At 38.5% G+C, this 17,217-nt stretch overlaps 1 protein-coding gene and 1 long non-coding RNA gene across 2 annotated transcripts in view; both read right to left on the bottom strand.

Annotated features, from left to right (window-relative positions):
• Nucleotides 1-17,217, bottom strand: part of LOC147609350 (uncharacterized) — a 175,025-nt gene that overhangs the window by 14,399 nt on the left and 143,409 nt on the right. The window lies entirely within an intron of this gene.
• LOC147609351 (uncharacterized) lies at nucleotides 8,690-9,327 on the bottom strand. The gene has a single exon (XM_086787765.1). It carries the CDS (start codon nucleotides 9,287-9,289, stop codon nucleotides 8,690-8,692), a length of 600 nt encoding a protein of 199 aa, XP_086643891.1. The 5' UTR covers nucleotides 9,290-9,327.

Raw genomic sequence — 17,217 nt, 5'->3', positions numbered from 1 at the left:
TTGCATGCCTTCCTCCTTCAACCTTGGCAAGAAGGCATGCCATTTAATGCTTATTTAATAACACCTCTCCCTTGATAGTTTTGCCAGTGAAACTGTCAAGGGTGTTGTCTCCATTTAGCCATGTGATGGAAATCTAGCTCAGTAGGATGGGATGATTCTATTTATGTGGGTTCCATATCTCTTTTAAGAATTGTGAAATGATTCTATTGGCTCCAAGAAGTCTGCCTCTTGCCTTCCTCACGGTTTCTCTAGCGAAACTGTCTTATGGAGCCCAATCCCTTGCATTCCCTCCATCTCTTTTCCCCTTCATCTCTTTCCTTCACTAGCACATTTGGCTCATTTTTACTACGTGTTAGGATTATAGGTGTTGGGGTCACACCCTTTGTAGGTCCTAGTAAATTTTTCTTCTTCTTTTGTGGTCTACAACAAGCTCCAAAACCATGAAGAGAGGCAAGGTATGGGGAAGAAGATTGTAATTTGTTACATTCTTTATTTTATAAAGTTATTAAAGGAAAAATATATGTATGATTGTCATGGTCTTTTTTGTTTATGATTTTGTGTTTAGTTATCATGATTTTTATGTATAGAAAATGTTTTGCAGTCGTCTCAAGCAGGAAAGAGGAAAAATATACCTTCCGCTAGGGGTGGCAGAAAAAAAAAGATTTCAAAGGAGCATGCGGTAGAAGCACCTGTGGTGGTAAGTAGAGAAATAGATGCAGATGATTATTATGTTAGTGCTTCAAAGGAACATGGGGTAGATGCACCTGGGGTGAGTAGAGAAATAGATGCAGATGCAAAAGAGGCCAAGGGTAGTAAGAGGAAAGATGTGGAGAACAAAGACAAAGAGGATGATGCAGATGATGTCATTCCTTTGTTGGTTTCTCAACCACAGGGCTCAGAGTTCTTAGAGAGCATAATGAACAAGGGCATTATCCCGCCGCTTGTTCCACTATGCAAACTTGTGATCAATGAAAGGGTTAGCGAGCTGAGACAAGATCTATCTTTGTTGAAAAGTATATTGGAGGATGATGGATATTAGGTGATAAAAGGTAGCTTTATCTTGTCCATATGTTGAAATGTAGAGAGAAAGAGACGAGACAAGAGACATATCATGTACGCTCCCAAAGACTGATTCATATTGAGGACAAGATACATATATATAGGTGAGACTAGTTACGTAGAGTGAGCCATATATAGAGCTCCAACACCCCCACTCAAACAAGGGTCTCTAGCTATGGATGAAAAAACCCTTGGGGAGTACAAGGGAAAAACCCAAGCCCCTATACAAATGTAAAAATATGAACCAGAAGTAATGATGTGAAAGTGCATTGTGCATCTATGTACAAATATACAAAAGGACCAAGAGGTCATAGTGTGCAATTGTGAAATGTGCAAAGTGCGCGGTGTCTAAAAGATTATAACGATATATGTACAAAGCTACCATAAGAGTAAAGAGGGTGTACTAGAAAGAGGAGAATGGCCAATATCTGTCAACACTTGTCGAAGCCAAATGAGTTCACGAGCTGCAAGTGATGCCGCAACATATTCAGATTCGGTTGTAGAAACTGCAACACAATGTTGTTTCTTGCTGGTCCAAGAAATCAGAAAACCATTAATGAAGAAACAATTGCCACTAGTAGATCGCATAGATAAATGTGAGCTGGCCCAATCTGTGTCTGTGTAACCCAAAAGAGAAAGAGATGGAATGGAGTCGGATGTGAATTGTCGTTGATAAACCAAACCATAATCTGCAGTGCCTTTCAAGTATTTCAACACGCGCTTTGCTGAAGACCAATGCTTAAGAGAAGGACATGCAAGATGTTGCCCGAGATAGTTAGCAATAAACAAAATGTCAGGATGAGTGTTCAAACCAACAACTTGAAGACATCCAACCAAATTATCATATGGTTAATTTGTAACAAGCTGGCCACCACCATCAGAAGTGTTTTTCATGGAACTCGCAAGACAAGGAGTAGTTGCTAAATGTGCAGATTCCAAACCAAACTTCTTAATAGTATCTTCAATAAACTTTGACTGTCAAAGTAATAAAATACCTTTGCTGCGATCCCTTTGAATCTGAATGCCAAGACACGAGTGAAGCTCTCCAAGATCCACCATATCAAATGCTGAAGATAACAACTGCTTAATTTGGTGTAGAAATCCCAAATCATTGGAAACAAGGATTGTATCATCCACATAAAGGGCAAGGATTACAAAACTACCATTTTGGTGTTTGGTAAATAAGTTGGGATTAGAAGAGAAAGAGAGAAAGCCATGGGAGGTAAGAAAAAGATCAAACTTGATGTACCAGGCCCATGAAGCTTGTTTAAGACCGTATAAAGCCCTATGAAGACGAGCAACAAGATCTTCCTTACCTGCAATAACAAATCCTTCTGGCTGCTCCATGTAAATTTCTTCATTCAAATCTCCATTCAAGAAAGTTGTGCGCACATCCATCTGATGAATTTCTAAGTCAAATTGAATAGCAAATGCCAATAAAACCCGAATACTAGTAATGCGAACAAGTGGTGAAAAGGTTTCATGATAATCAATGCCAGCAACTTGAGAATAACCTTTGGCAACTAAACGTGCCTTGAATCTGTCAAAGGATCCATCTGCTTTAAATTTTGTCTTATATACCCACTTACACTTAATGGCAGTATGGCCAAGAGGCAGCTCAGTGAGTATCCATGTACCTTTAGAGATAAGAGAATCGTACTCTGCTTCCATAGCCTCTTGCCATTGATCCTTTTGTGGAGAACATATAGCATCACTATACGTGGCAGGATCTTTAGAAGTAGAGAAAACATTAGCATCAAAATCTTCATCATAACCATGACAAGAACCATGCTCAAAATCAATAGGCAGATCAATAAAAATGTCAACATCATCAATGACAGCATTCGGAATCAGTGGTTGTGAAGAGGAAAGTTGCTCTTTAGATGGTTGTGAAGAGGAAAGTTGCTCTATAGAAGAAGATTCATCATCACACAAGAATGGAAAAGCTTGAAGCAAAGATTTAGTATCATCAAAATCATTCATGGACCATGTACTGCCCATAAGCTGTTCATTGAAAATAGCATCACGATTCACAAGCACTTTCTTGGAGGACGGGTCATAGAATTTGTAGCCTTTGGAAGTGTCAGAATACCCAGTAAAAATAACTTTAAGCCCAGGAGCATCAAGCTTTGCTCGTGTTTCTTTGGGAACATGAATACAAGAAATACATCTGAAGGTTCAAAAATGAGATACAGAAGGAATTTCACCTGTCCATGCTATGATGGGTATCTTACCAGAAGGAGCAGTAGTAGGAAGATGATTCTGAACAAAGACTACTGTCAAGAGAGCTTCACTCCAGAAAACATGAGATAACCCAGAATGAATCAGCATACATCGTATAGCATTGATAATAGTGCGATTCTTATGTTCAGCAACATCGTTCTGTTGAGGTGAATATGGAATAGTATGTTCATGATGAATACCATGGTCCGTACAATAACTCTCAAACTCACGAGACACATATTATCCACCATTATCGCTGTGAAGTTTCTTGAGGCGACGACTAGTTTGAAGTTCGGCAGCCTTGTGAAATTGCTTAAAAACAGATAACGCCTCAGATTTTTGTCGAAGCAAGAAAACAACTGTATACCGTGAGTAATCATCAATAAACGTAATGAAATAACGATGTTGTGTTCTCGATGGAGGCAAAGGTCCACAAATGTCAGTATGAACAAGATCCAACAAATCATGAGAATGAACTGAATTCGAGAGAGGAAAGGGTTTACGATTGTGTTTGCCAAGAGCACAAAACTCACAGATTCCCATATGAGGATGAGCTTTAAAATCCATGCCACGTACAAGACCTTGACGATGAAGATCAAGAAGCTTTGAGAAATCAGCATGAACAAAGTGATGATGCCATATCTTGCAATCATGATCACCTGGAGCAGTGACAACATTTGCTACAGCATCATTAAGAGAGAGCTCAAACAAATTACCATTACAAGAAGCAGTTGCAATAATCTGTCCATCTTTCTCAATGCGGCATTTGGTGTGGTCGAATCCAACAAACAAACCAAGATCAACAAGTCTTGCAACTGAAAGAAGATTACGTTGAAGTTCTGGGACATGTAAAACCCCTCGTAAAACTCGAGTTGAAGAAGATAAGGTGCCAAGATATAAGATGCAGTTTGCCTGAACTGTCATAACTTTTGACTCACAACTCCGTTTGACAAACTTTTTTGATAGGATTCACCAGCACAACTCTAATTACAACAAGTTAAGCTATAAAATCATGTAGACAACACATAATCAAAGAACAATCTTGTAAGACATGAAATTATAATCATGAATTTAACAAGAAGACATAGATGCTTCCCTTATAGATGCTTTGATACCATGTTGAAATGTAGAGAGAAAGAGACGAGACAAGAGACACATCATGTATGCTCCCAAAGACTGATTCATATTGAGGACAAGATACATAACTATATTGTTTCGGTATATAACATTATTTTCTTGTCATGTATTAAGTTTTGAAATTTCGTGTAGATAACTACATTCTTTGCATTGGCTTTGCACAAGGCCAGCATGTGTCCCCCTTATGGGCATGAGAGAAAAAAAAAGGTACATTAATATTCATTCTTTGAATGGGTTTTTTGTTATAAGAAACCAATAGTTATTGGAACTATGTGTATGGGTGGGACAACTACTTCAACAAAATCTTGATGTGGAGATACTTACCCATTACATGCCTTCATCCATGAGGGCACATTGCAAAGGTAAGCTTGGAGGATGGTGAGGTCCCCTCCTTGAGAGGAGTGCCTCTCTTATGTTATTGTTTTTGGAAGCATTGTGTCCAACAACAGGTACTACTTTTGGACATTGGAGGTGGCATGGGGCCTATGCTAAAAGCCTCTATGCACACAAGGCATCGTTGTATGCTCATTGACATGGACAAAGAGATATGTGAGGGATATCTTACTGCTTTTGTAGAGAATTATGCAGTGCTATGCAAGTGGCTAGCATGGAGGTGACTTTTTCCAGTGCTGATGAAGATCGGTTTATTGTGGATGATGCAGCTCTTGATGACTAGTAAGTAGACTGTCTTGAATTTTGATGTGTAGTGCTTTTTCTTATGCCTTACCCAGTTATAGTGAGTTGCCTTGTTATATGCAAAGGAAATGGAAAGGCATTTTATCTTGGATCCTTCATATGGGCGGCATCGTGTCCTAAGTCACTAGCTGATGTAAAATCAAGAGGCTTGCAAGTCCTAGCATCGACTCAAGTGAAGCTTGGGTGAAGATCGTCCATGCTGAGAACTCTATATGTTGTTATCTCTATTGAGATATATGAACGGATGAGATCACATCTCCATATCTCGATCTCATCTCGATCGAGATACATCAATGGTCAAGATTACATTCCCATATCTCGTTCAAGATATGTGGACGGTGGAGATGGCATCACTGATTATGCTGAATGTATATCCAAGTGGGCAAGTCGAGAGGGATCCATTGTGGCATTGATGTGGATGTGAGTGGCCTACATATCTCAATCAAGATAGCGAGGTAGCGGTGACATATATTAGTGACATGGATGGTGACTTCCCTTCTGAGCCTGTTGGCGTGGTGATTGTTGATATCTCGATCGATATAGGGCTTTTGGCTTGGGAGGGACGTGCTATTTTTGTATTGATGGTGATATCTCGATCGAGATACTCCGCCCGAGAGTCTTGCTCGTTGCATCCATGCCCTAGTTGCAGAGAGAGTGAATGAAAGTGAGTACCCTCACCTTGCAACTACCCTGGTTTTTTGTGAGCCTATATTCTCTAGACAACTTTAGAATAAATTCTCTACCGAACTCTCATATGTTTTTTTGTGAGCCTATATTCTCTAGACAGCTTTAGAATAAATTCTCTACCGAACTCTCATATGTTTTTTTTCATGGCTTTTGTAGAGAGGGTGTGCTGATTTAAATGGTCATAAAACACACTCACTTTTTAAAATCCCATTGGCTCTCAATGCTTCTAGCACATGTGGTATCAAAGCTAATAGCCCATTAGCTGAGGTGTTGAAGCTTGCAAGGCTAATCATTTGTGATGAGACTCCAATAATGCATCAGTATGCATATAAAGCATTGGAAAGGACATTCAAAGACATTACACAAAGTGTTATAGTGTTTGGTGGAAAACATATACTCTTTGCTGGTGACTTCAGGCAAATCTTACCCATTGTGGCAAAGGTATCGCATGAGGAAATTGTTGATGCAATGTTCTACCGGTCATATATTTGGAGATATGTGAATGTTTTAAAAGCTCACCCAAAACATGCGGATCAGATAGAGTGCTTATGGTTATACAAAACTAGAGTTTGTCAAATGGACTTTACAAATTGGAGATGGCTCTATAGGCCATCCAAACAATCAAGGAAGAGTGGTAGTTCTACCACAAGTGTTAATCCATGGGAACTCCCTTTTCAGTTTGGTAGATTGGGTATACAAACGTCTTCGAAGAGTGGAGGATTATGCATGCTTCTTCAAAGGCCGTACTATTCTTGCACCACGAAATCTAAAAGTTTATGAGATCAATAAACTAGCCTTCAGTGCATTGCCCAGTCTTAAAAGAGAATACCTCAGTGTAGATTCAGTTGTTTCTTCTGAGAATGACATAATATTGTATTCAATTGAGTACCTGAACAATCTGAACTTAGGTGGTCATTACTCTCCTCACCACTTGTGTCTAAAGATTAATGCTCCTATCTATAGTTTTGGACCCTCGGTGCAGGGACTTTGTAATGGTACCAAACTAATATGCAAGCAAATTCAGTCGAAGGTGATAGAAGAAAAAATCATTGTAGGTACAAACATTGGAGACAAGGTCTTTATAAGGATAACATTCATACCAAATATGCTTCAATTACATTTTGACATGAAAAGGAGACAATTTCCTGTGAGGCTAGCTTTTGGTATGTCAATGAATAAGTCCCAAGGATAAACATTGAGTGTGTTGGGAATTTATTTGGCCACACAAGTATTCACACATGGACAATTCTATGTTGCTATGTCATGTGTTAGATCATCTAATGTAGTGAAGTGTGTGTAAAGCATACTATGGGGAACACGAAAGTAGCATAGAAGGTTCAAATGAAGTCTTCACAACCAATGTTGTCTATAAAGAGGTATTGCAAATGGCATGCAGAGGAATGTAAATCTAATCTATGCCCAAAAGATGGGAATGAGCTATTGATACAACAATCAACAAATACCAAAGACTACATTCATAGATATCTCTATATCAATCAAGTAAGCATTTGAAATGAGAATGTTTACAAAGATGTAACATGTGCAATCTAGATGTTGTCTATCAGTAACATACTTTAAAGTTGATTGATGTTTCTTTTAAAATGATAATTATTTTATTGTGATGCGAAGACATAAAGTTAAATAGGGATTGGATGGCAAAATTCCTTTAAGTTATCTCTCATATTGAGGCAACCCTTGCTAGTAATATTGAATTGATATGTATAAATTTACTTACATTAAGGTAAAGCCACCATGCAAATCCACAATATAGAGTGACGTCCCATCTATTGCTCAAGGGGTGGTTCAAATTGTTGCGCGATGGCTGCAAGGGCTTAGTGAGTTTCTCTTTATTTTTTTAACATTTGGAGAAGCAAATGTTTTACTTTTGACTTGCTTTTATTTATTTTTCTTGCTTGGTTCAAAATACTAAACCTCCAGAGAGAGAGAGAGAGAGAGTGACCTTAAAATCTTATGTAAATGATTAGTGTAATGAGTGTTGTATTTGATATCACGAATATATTGCTTAGGATGGGTATGGCATGGAGATCATTTTAATTTATTTATAGTGATGAACAGGTTATTGAAGGTATTTCTCTTTATGGCTGCTATAATATAGACATCATTGTTTACCATAATCTAGTTAATTTTTATGTAGACCCTCCATTTTGAGAAGGACAAGCAACAACCTCTCTAGTAATCAAACTATTAGAGAGTACATGTGTATTGTGATATATATAGAAACTTTCTTTTTATGTAGCCTTTACGTTTTATTTAAAAAAATTAATTTATTATTGATACATTCTTTTTGTCAACGGAGAATATCTTTATTTATTTGTACCTAGATTATTAATGTTAGGTTTGTATGGTCGAGACACTTACAACAATGAGATCTTTGGACTCCTTGAAATTTACAATCTAAGATTGCGAATTAACTTCATATACATGTAATGTTTGTAGACTATGAAAAGTCTAATAAGTTCAAATATTGATCCACCGAATTAGTTTTGTAAGGTTTTATCTTTGTTCTTCTTCTTTTTGAAAATTATATCTTGCAATTTCTAATATCTTGAAATAATCTAGTTGTCCGAAGATTGTTTTAATGCTTTGCTTGTCACCGCTATATTGGGTTAGAAGAACGGGTCAGCCCATTAGTCACTCTATTAAAGGTCTAACACTCCCAAAACAAAAAAAAAAAAAGCCACCCATGCTAATAAATATACCACAAGGGTACTACTGCAAGGGATACCATTTACATAATCCTGTATCGTAAGTACTTACTTAGCTTAGATGCGGAGTCACAGTAGAACAACTCGGAAAACACGATTTTTGAGGCGACCTTCACAATTATTATTATTAGGATGTGATGATCACAATTATTAGTATCGAGCTAGACGGCAGCGGCGGCGGTGGGCATTTTAATGTCGATAGAGGAGTTGTCGCTGCGCCTGAGCACGAAGGGGAGTGTATTCGAGCTGTCAGCAGAGAGTTGGAAGTATGTATTTCCATCCTCTACATATGGGCTCAAGCCAAGGGAAGTCCCGAAGTTGAGGATGTTGTATGCTTCACAGCGTGCACTCTCAATCAAAGGGCAAGCTAGCGTCACGTTCTCAGCTGTAGAAAACTGGAAGCGACTGCCTAGTTCAAGCTCCACCAAGAACCATTCACCTTCGCCTTCTTGTCTCCAGCCCAAAGCTCTCTGGGTTTCCACATTCATGATTATGACGTCGTCGGACTGCGCTACCCAAAGCCGGTATTCTCTACTAAAGTGCGTGAACATATACCTAGCCCCAACATCCGCCAAGCGCACATAGTAGGTGGAATTGCTCTCGTCCCACTCCGGCGCCAGGCTTCCTCCTGAAATCGCCGTTAATTCATACACCTCCCGACCATAATACTTTGCTGGGCTCCAGCAATATGACCAGTATGGGTACACCAGTTGGCCTTGCGGAGGACAGTCAATAGCATCAGCACCGACCGACATCAACATCGCCGCTGCCGCTGCCGTTGCCACCACCACCACCACAATATTGCTGCACTCAACCAAAAGCCGATGGTTAGCTCCATGTCTTGATTAATAAATGTACGAAATAATTACAACAGGCACTTATTTGACGCAAACCAAATGACGAGGTAATTGGGAGAGAGAGAGGGGAGGGAGGGAAGGAGGCCCGGGGAGATTCAATGACGTTCTTGCTCAAACGACCCGATATATATAAAGAGAGAGAGAGAGAGAGAGAGAGAGAGAGAGAGAGAGAGAGAGAAAATATGCACAGTCTCCTTTTTCTTCTACATTACCAGTAGCTAGCCTAAGCATTACTGCTCGTGAAAATAAAATAACCTACACATGCCAGACTAGTTGTCCTTCTCGCCAACTTGAGTCTTTCAAAAGAGAGAAGCTACCTACCTGCTGCGAAGAGCCATGGCTATTGAAATGTGTATGCCAAATGCAATGCAAAAGGGTTGCTTGGCAAACCCTTTTATAGAATCCAGCCCTACCTATATTTTTCACAAAAAGATTTGGCCTTTCAACATGTGATGTAAATAAAAATCATGGGTCTTCTTGGAACTTGGCCTTTTGCATAATTGAAGGACGCCCTACACTATGATGTGTCATGTAAACCATAGTTAACTTCAACATGTGATCAAGATTGTACAACAAAGTCCTTCCCTTCAACATGTGATCTAAATAAAAATCAAAATCAGGCCTCTTTTACTTTCAAGACCACCATCAATCGGGATTCGGAACTTGGTCCTTGGCATTAAAATCAAGATTGTACACTAGAGTCCTTCCCTTTTAACATGTGATCTAAACAAAAACCATGTAAGCGGAGTGGACAATCATTGTCTCTCTAACACGAAGCATTCCTCACTTTTACACTCTTCACCATAATTACACAGGTTTGCGTAATTCTTTGTAATTCTCCATAATACTCTAAAAGCCGTAAAATTTTTCATAATTTTTTTTTTGTAGGCCCTAAATATTGCACAAGGAGATTCATTTCTATGTAATTTTCCTTAGTAATTTGTTTGGTAATACCAATCTCTATTGAGCTAAAAGACACTTGTAAAGAATACACATGTCATCATATTTTTTACTAACAATTGACACTTAATTATGATTTAATAAAAATACATATTCTATCAAAAAAATTGAGCTATTTTCTTATCTTTTACATAGAATGACCATAACTTTTGGCTAGAATGACGTATTAGAGAGCTAAAAAAAACCCTATAAGTTAAAAACTCCCCATTGAAAGTAATTGTCATTCTTTAAGAATTAAATATGTATGCATACTAAATTCAAGGCCACAAAAGGATATTTTGGTGACAAAAATTAATCTTTATTCATTTTTTTACCATGCACAACAACTTCCAAACTCAACCAGCCTTGGTACATGTGTTTTATATGATGTCATGAAGCAACATGAGTTTCTAAAGTATCTAAAACAATGAAATGGACATACGTTATCACTCTTTCAAATGCCTTTTGCACATGGTAAAATTGTACTTCCAAAGTATTATTGATTTGGCTATACTCTTTGTATCTTGAGGAGTTTGTGTAGTTTTATGGGTAGATATGTTTTCCAATAACAACAAAATGTAGGCTTTGGCCTAGTTTTTGCTGGTTGGGAGCATTTTAGCAGTGTTTTTTTCTTCTTTTGACGACACCCTATAAAATTTATAGCCTAATTGGATGCCTCAATCTGAGATACTTGAACTACATTTATAACCTAGCTATGTTAATGCACACAAGTGATATTTTTAACAAAGAATAGATATTGTTATAAAAATTTCCTATTCTTTTCTTTTAGTAATTTTTGGCGACCATATACTGTTTTTATGATTTTAAAGCTATAAAAATTCAAGCAAATGTAAAAAACACACACTAAAACTACCTAAATATCACGAACAACCCCAAATTTTTTGCATTCAAAATACACTAGTTAATAGTAGTCTTCTCGTCAAATTTATGAGAATATTTAGGGTGTCAAAATATACTAAAACGTCCTTATGAAAATTCATATCATTTACATACATTGGAAGTCGAGATTAACAAGACCTTTTTGACATTGCCAAGACACTCCTAAATAAATAGTCCTCATGAATTGAAGCACTTGAGTGAATCCACTCAAGGGTGTAAATAGTCCCTCTGAAGAACATGCAACGAACACATTAATATATAACAATGATTTGATTGATGAATCTGTACACTTGATGCCAAAAATAATCATTGTTCACTTGAGTATGATTTATTTAACTTTTGTCTATTGCACAAAGGTTTTCAAAAAAGTGAGTTTCGGTAGACCCCTAAAAAAGCCTAAGCCCTTCCGAAAGGGAGGAAGCAGCATGGTCAACGCATGGATAGGCAAGCTGACAGGGCCCGAGGTAGAAAAGGCGTATGCCTCCCTAGCAAAGCACCCGAAACTAGTGGATGCACACTCCACCGAGAAGGAGGATTGGATAGAGGATCGAGTGCTTTTTTTGGCACAGTCTTGCGAAACTGGCGAGTGGTTGAAATCGTAACACATGGGTACCTCTTGTTCCCTACTCTCTCTCTCTCTCTCTCACTCTCTCACACACACACACAATTCACATGTAGACTCTCTTTGCAAGATATCGATAAAAGTCACTTCTATATACAAGAGACATGAATACAAATTCCATGGAAAATAGTAATAAGTGTGCTTGGTTGAAATCGAAACACATAGGACATTTCTCTCTCTCTCTCTCTCTCTCTCTCTCTCTCTCTCTCTCTCTCTCGATATTGACACATTTACACACCAAAACATTTCACACTTTTGCAAGATATTTCACATGTAACACATAGGAAATTTCTCTCTTTCACTCTCTCTCTCTCTCTCTCTCTTGATATTTACACATTAACACACCAACACATTTCAGAATTTTGCAAGATATTGATAAAAGTCACTTCCATACATGAGACAATGAATATAAAATTCATGGAAAACATTAATAAATGTTTTAGGCAACCAATGGCATGGCCTTCTCTATGACTCATATTCCATGTGAGGCACCAGCACTACTTGAAGTTGCATGATATTACTCGTTTATGTTGGGTCGTCATGGAGATCCCCCCTAATTCAAATACTCATATGGGTTGGTTATGTTAGGATGTGGTATACCATAAGGGTATGGCATGATTGCTAGCATCATTTCTAGTCCTGTTGGTGGTGGATAGTAAGAAAGTTGCTGAGATGTAGAAGTAGCACCACGTGGTACATATGAAGCGCATGTCCTGGCAACCATTGGGGTTGTCCACACCAAGGTTCCTCCAACGAAATTTAAGGTTGCGTGCTTATTTGAATAATTTTCTTGGATTCTTTACCTTGAAACCACATGGAACCCAGGTCTATGGGCACATCTTGCAAATGAGGCAACTCCTAATTATAGCATAGCTAATGATTTTCTATGCTTATATAATCTAAGTTGCATTATACGTTATACGAGTTATACGTTATAGACAAATAAGGGCATATTTAGTTAAATACACTTAAAATACAGTCGCATTATTCCATGCCACATCGGACATTAGTTGACTTGACGTTTTAGTCCTAGCAAATCGATCGTATGGTATTCGATCAAATGTCATACGATCAAATTACATACGATCGAAAAGGCATTCTATGGTATGCCTTTCGTTCTTCGAATTCAATTCTATCGAAACAATGACCATTAGCTATATAAGCTTGCTTATCGGCTGTATTGTCATTGTATAATTCCCCGAGTTCCTGCAAAGGGAATCTGCCTTTTGCCACTTGTGGTAACAAAGAAAATCTAATTTAGTTAGAACTATTAAATTAGGAAATTTAGGTAGGTTGAGACCCTTGTGTTTCAACATAGTTCACACTAGGGTTAGTGAGTCTAAGTAGTTAGAATCCCTTGTGTTTGAACATTATTCACACTAGGGTTTAGATCAATTAAAGTAGCTAGAATCCCTTGTGTTGGAACATTGTTCACACTAGGGTTAGTGAGTCTATGTAGTTAGAATCCCTTGTGTTTGAACATTGTTCACACTAGGGTTTAGATCAATTAAAGTAGCTAGAATCCCTTGTGTTGGAACATTGTTCACACTAGGGCTTAGGTCAATTAAAGTAGCTAGAATCCCTTGCGTTGGACCATGGTTCACACTAGGGTTTAGGTTAATTAAAGGAGCTAGAATCCCATGTGTTGGAAAATCGTTCACACTACAGTTTAGATTACTGAAAGGAGCTATAATTCCCTATAGTGGGATATCATTTAATGTCATACGTAACCCTATATTTCAAGATGCATTGTTTTGCATAGCAAAAGCATGATCAAAATCTACTATTCCACCTTACAATAAAATGTGCATAGAGTACTTGGATAAAGTAAAGCATACAATGGAGCAAAACCTTGCACGTACATTTCTTGATTTTTTGCCATGATTTTGATATACTATTGTGTTGGATGGATGGACAAGTTGTAAAAAAAACCATTAATTAACATTATGTGTATATGTCCAAGGGGGGCACAATTTTCCTAGACGCAATTGACACTTCACTTAAAGAGAAGGCAAGTTATTATCTTGCTAAACTGTATGAAAGGGCTATTGCCATGGGGTTGGTCCAAAATATGTAACTGCAATATGCACTGATAATGCGTCAAACTTCAAAAATGCTGGCCATTTGATTCAGGAGAAATATCTTAAGATTACATGAGTGCCATGTGCTGTGTATACATTGAATTTCTTGTTAAAAATATTGGAAAGATGTGTTCAGCCAACTCTTGTAGAAGCTAACCATATTGTGAAATTCATTTGTGAATGTTAGTTTACTTATGCACTCTTTCTTACTAAGAGTGATAAGTGCTTGCAAATATTTTGCACCACAAGATTCTCGCGATAAGCTATTATGTGTTAGAAAGGCTTTTGTTGGTTTGAGCTGCTCTACATGAAATTGTGGCAGATCAACGTTGCGTGGACAAGAAAGCATGCCACCCATACTGTGGTTGCCACAAGATGTGCCAACTTAGTGACCTCGACTTCTTTTTGGAGTAAGGTACAAAAAATTCAAAGTGTGGCTAAACCATTTGTGGAGTTTCTATGCATTGTTGATACCGATAAATTTATCATGGGCAAGGTGTACTTGCTGATGTCTCAAGTTATCAAAAACATTGAATCTCATGAAAAACTTACAATAAGAGAGCATAAGGAGATTTCTTTTTGTGCTACAGAGAGATGGACTATGATGTATACTCCACTTCATGGTGTGGCCTTTGCGTTAGATCCAACCTTTCAAATGCATGATTATTCTAGCAACAGTGAGGTCATGGATGGCTAACTTCAAAGAAGTGTGTAGCACATTATTGCCAGCAGATGATGAAGGTAAAGATGCTTATCACCAGCGTGTCCAATGTAGGAATAGAATTGAAAACTTTGGTGATGAATGGTGTTTGGATGCCATCAAACACTTAAGTCCCCCAATGTGGTGGAAAGAATATGGCAGCCAAACATTTGAATTACAACACATTGCTGTGCGTGTGTTGAGCGTGGCTACATCGTTAGGTTGTTGCAAGAGAAATTGGTTAGCATACGATTTTATTCATAGCAAAAGACGTAACAAATTAAAGGCAACAAGAGCTTTTTGCTACTTGTGTACTGCTTTTGCAATATGAGGTTGCTACATAAGCCCCAATCCATTGCGAGTGGTAGAACGATATATACTGCAGGCTCCAAAGAAAACACATGAAGTGATTGCTGAGGAAAGGGGAAGTGAAGATGAAGATGAAGAATGGGAGATAGACTCGAACGCCTCTGATGTATCAGAGATCGATGATATAGCTCCCATTTTTCTTTGGGATGATTAAAATGACAAGACTCAGTAATTCAAAACTTTTGTTTTCAAACACAAGCAAGAATCAATTTAAAGACCACCAAGAACTTCAAAAATTCTATTTTCATACACAAGTCGGAATCAATTAAAAGAACACCAAGTACTTCTTTTCATTACGCACAAAATTTTGGTGCAGTTACAAATAGTAAAGTTCATGTCTATAAAAGTTTAATATAGGGGGATCAATGTCTACAAAAGTTAATCATTCCCTAAGTTAATAGGTGATGGTGAAATGGGCCTGTTAAGAAGATCTTTCAATTGAAAGTGAGGAGATTCATCTGGCAATGCTCCATACTTTTCTTCATACCACAAGAGCTTTGCCTCTTGCACTCTTATGGTTCTCCTTAGCTCTTTGTTCTCTCTTCCCAAGGCTTCATAGTCTTGCAGTAGTTGTTGTGCTATCGTACCTTGAGTTGCTAGCATAACTCCGTTGACGGCAAAAGATTGAATGTTCATGTGCTCATGAGGTGTGAGCACAAGAGACTTCATTCGTTATACTTCTCTCCCCTCCATCTTTGCTCTCTTTTTATCATCTGGGTGACCTTGAGCCGCACCCCCTTGTGGTGGCTTATCATCCCAATTGACTTGCTTGTTGAGGAACTCCTCACAAAAAAGTAGCTGGATGAAGTATAGGGGCACTTGATGATTATTTGGCATCGTTTTAGTTTTCTCCACAAATCTCTCCAAAAGAATGGCAGAAAGTCCCACATGCGGAAGATCTGACAGCTTTGGTGGGTACATTTGTTTTGGATTCTTTTGACGGGTTCTGTCCATTGGTCTAAACAACTGTGTGCGCACAAAAGAGTTAGGGACTAGATTCTTGCATTGCTCCAAGCTGAGTGGGGGGCCCTCAAGCCCCTCTCTTGGAGGCTGCATGTATTTGAAACCTTGTAATCTACTGCTAGATATCCTTGCATCCTCGTCCTTGAGGATGTGCTATGCTTCTTTGTGGTGGTCTAAAGCTTCCGAAGCAAGAACTAGGTACAGAACTGTACAATTGGGGATGTCCTCTAAATCCTCCCATTCTTGATTTGCCTCCATTGCAATGAAGTCCGGCAAGGTGACATGGTACACTCAAAAACAAAATAGAGAGCTAGAATGAGAACCCTTGTACTGACAATTAGAGACTTTCTCTTCATTCACCAAGACAATAGACAATCAATGAGACAATAGACAACCAACGAGACAATAGACAATCAATGAGACATTAGACATTCACTGGACAATAGAAAATCAATGAGACATTAGACATTCACCAAAAACTGAAAAACATGAAAGAGATATTACACATTCACCGAAAATTGAATCAATTTAAAGAGACATTACACAACCAATATCCAAATCGCAATTACTAGATTTGTTTACAAAGTACAATTGACTTAGTCAAGACTCGAAAGGGCATAGGCTAGCATGGCGAGGTAGAGGTACATCATATTGGGGGGCTTTGGCTAAACACACCAACTCATAGGCCGACGGCCTTTTATTTGGGTCTTCATCAGTGGCTCTCTCACATGCAAGCTCTATGTGTCTCAGGAAACCTCTCTTTGGATCACATGGCAGGAAAGAAACCCCTTGGCACAATTTGGATATTACATATCCCAAGGAGAAGATATCTTGTGCTTTGCTTAAGGGAGGTGGACGCATACACAGGCTCTCAGGTGCCATCCAAGGCCAATTTTGTTTGGCCTCTGCCTTTGTTAGGGCAGTGTCTCGATTCAAGGGAACTGTATGCTTGTGTGTCAAGGACCGTGTAGACCTTCCCCAATCTCCGATACTAGCATAAACTTCATCAGATGGCATATGCAAAGGTTCCCTCCCCCAATTGTGGTGAAAGGACATAAAACTCTATTTGATTTCGTCTCGCAAGATAAATAATGTAGGAGCTTTGGACATTGCTGCTCCATGAAATGATCTCTACGCTTGGAGTCGCGGTACTTGTGGTAGCAGCTGTGACCCCCTGACTTGGAGTTGGAGTTTCACATTGCTTTCTCTTTCCCGTTGCTATGCTTCTCTTTCTCTATGCGGCCTCTATATAATGTAG

The sequence above is a fragment of the Cibotium barometz genome, chromosome 51 (genome assembly GCF_041138505.1).
Source record: "Cibotium barometz isolate CiBa-2024 chromosome 51, ASM4113850v1, whole genome shotgun sequence".
Classification (NCBI taxonomy): domain Eukaryota; kingdom Viridiplantae; phylum Streptophyta; class Polypodiopsida; order Cyatheales; family Cibotiaceae; genus Cibotium; species Cibotium barometz.
This window is presented reverse-complemented; position numbering and strand designations above follow the sequence as displayed.

Bases quoted from the DNA above. Each gene is read 5' to 3' on its own strand.
- LOC147609351 (XM_086787765.1), bottom strand. From the start codon at position 9,289: ATGTTGATGTCGGTCGGTGCTGATGCTATTGACTGTCCTCCGCAAGGC.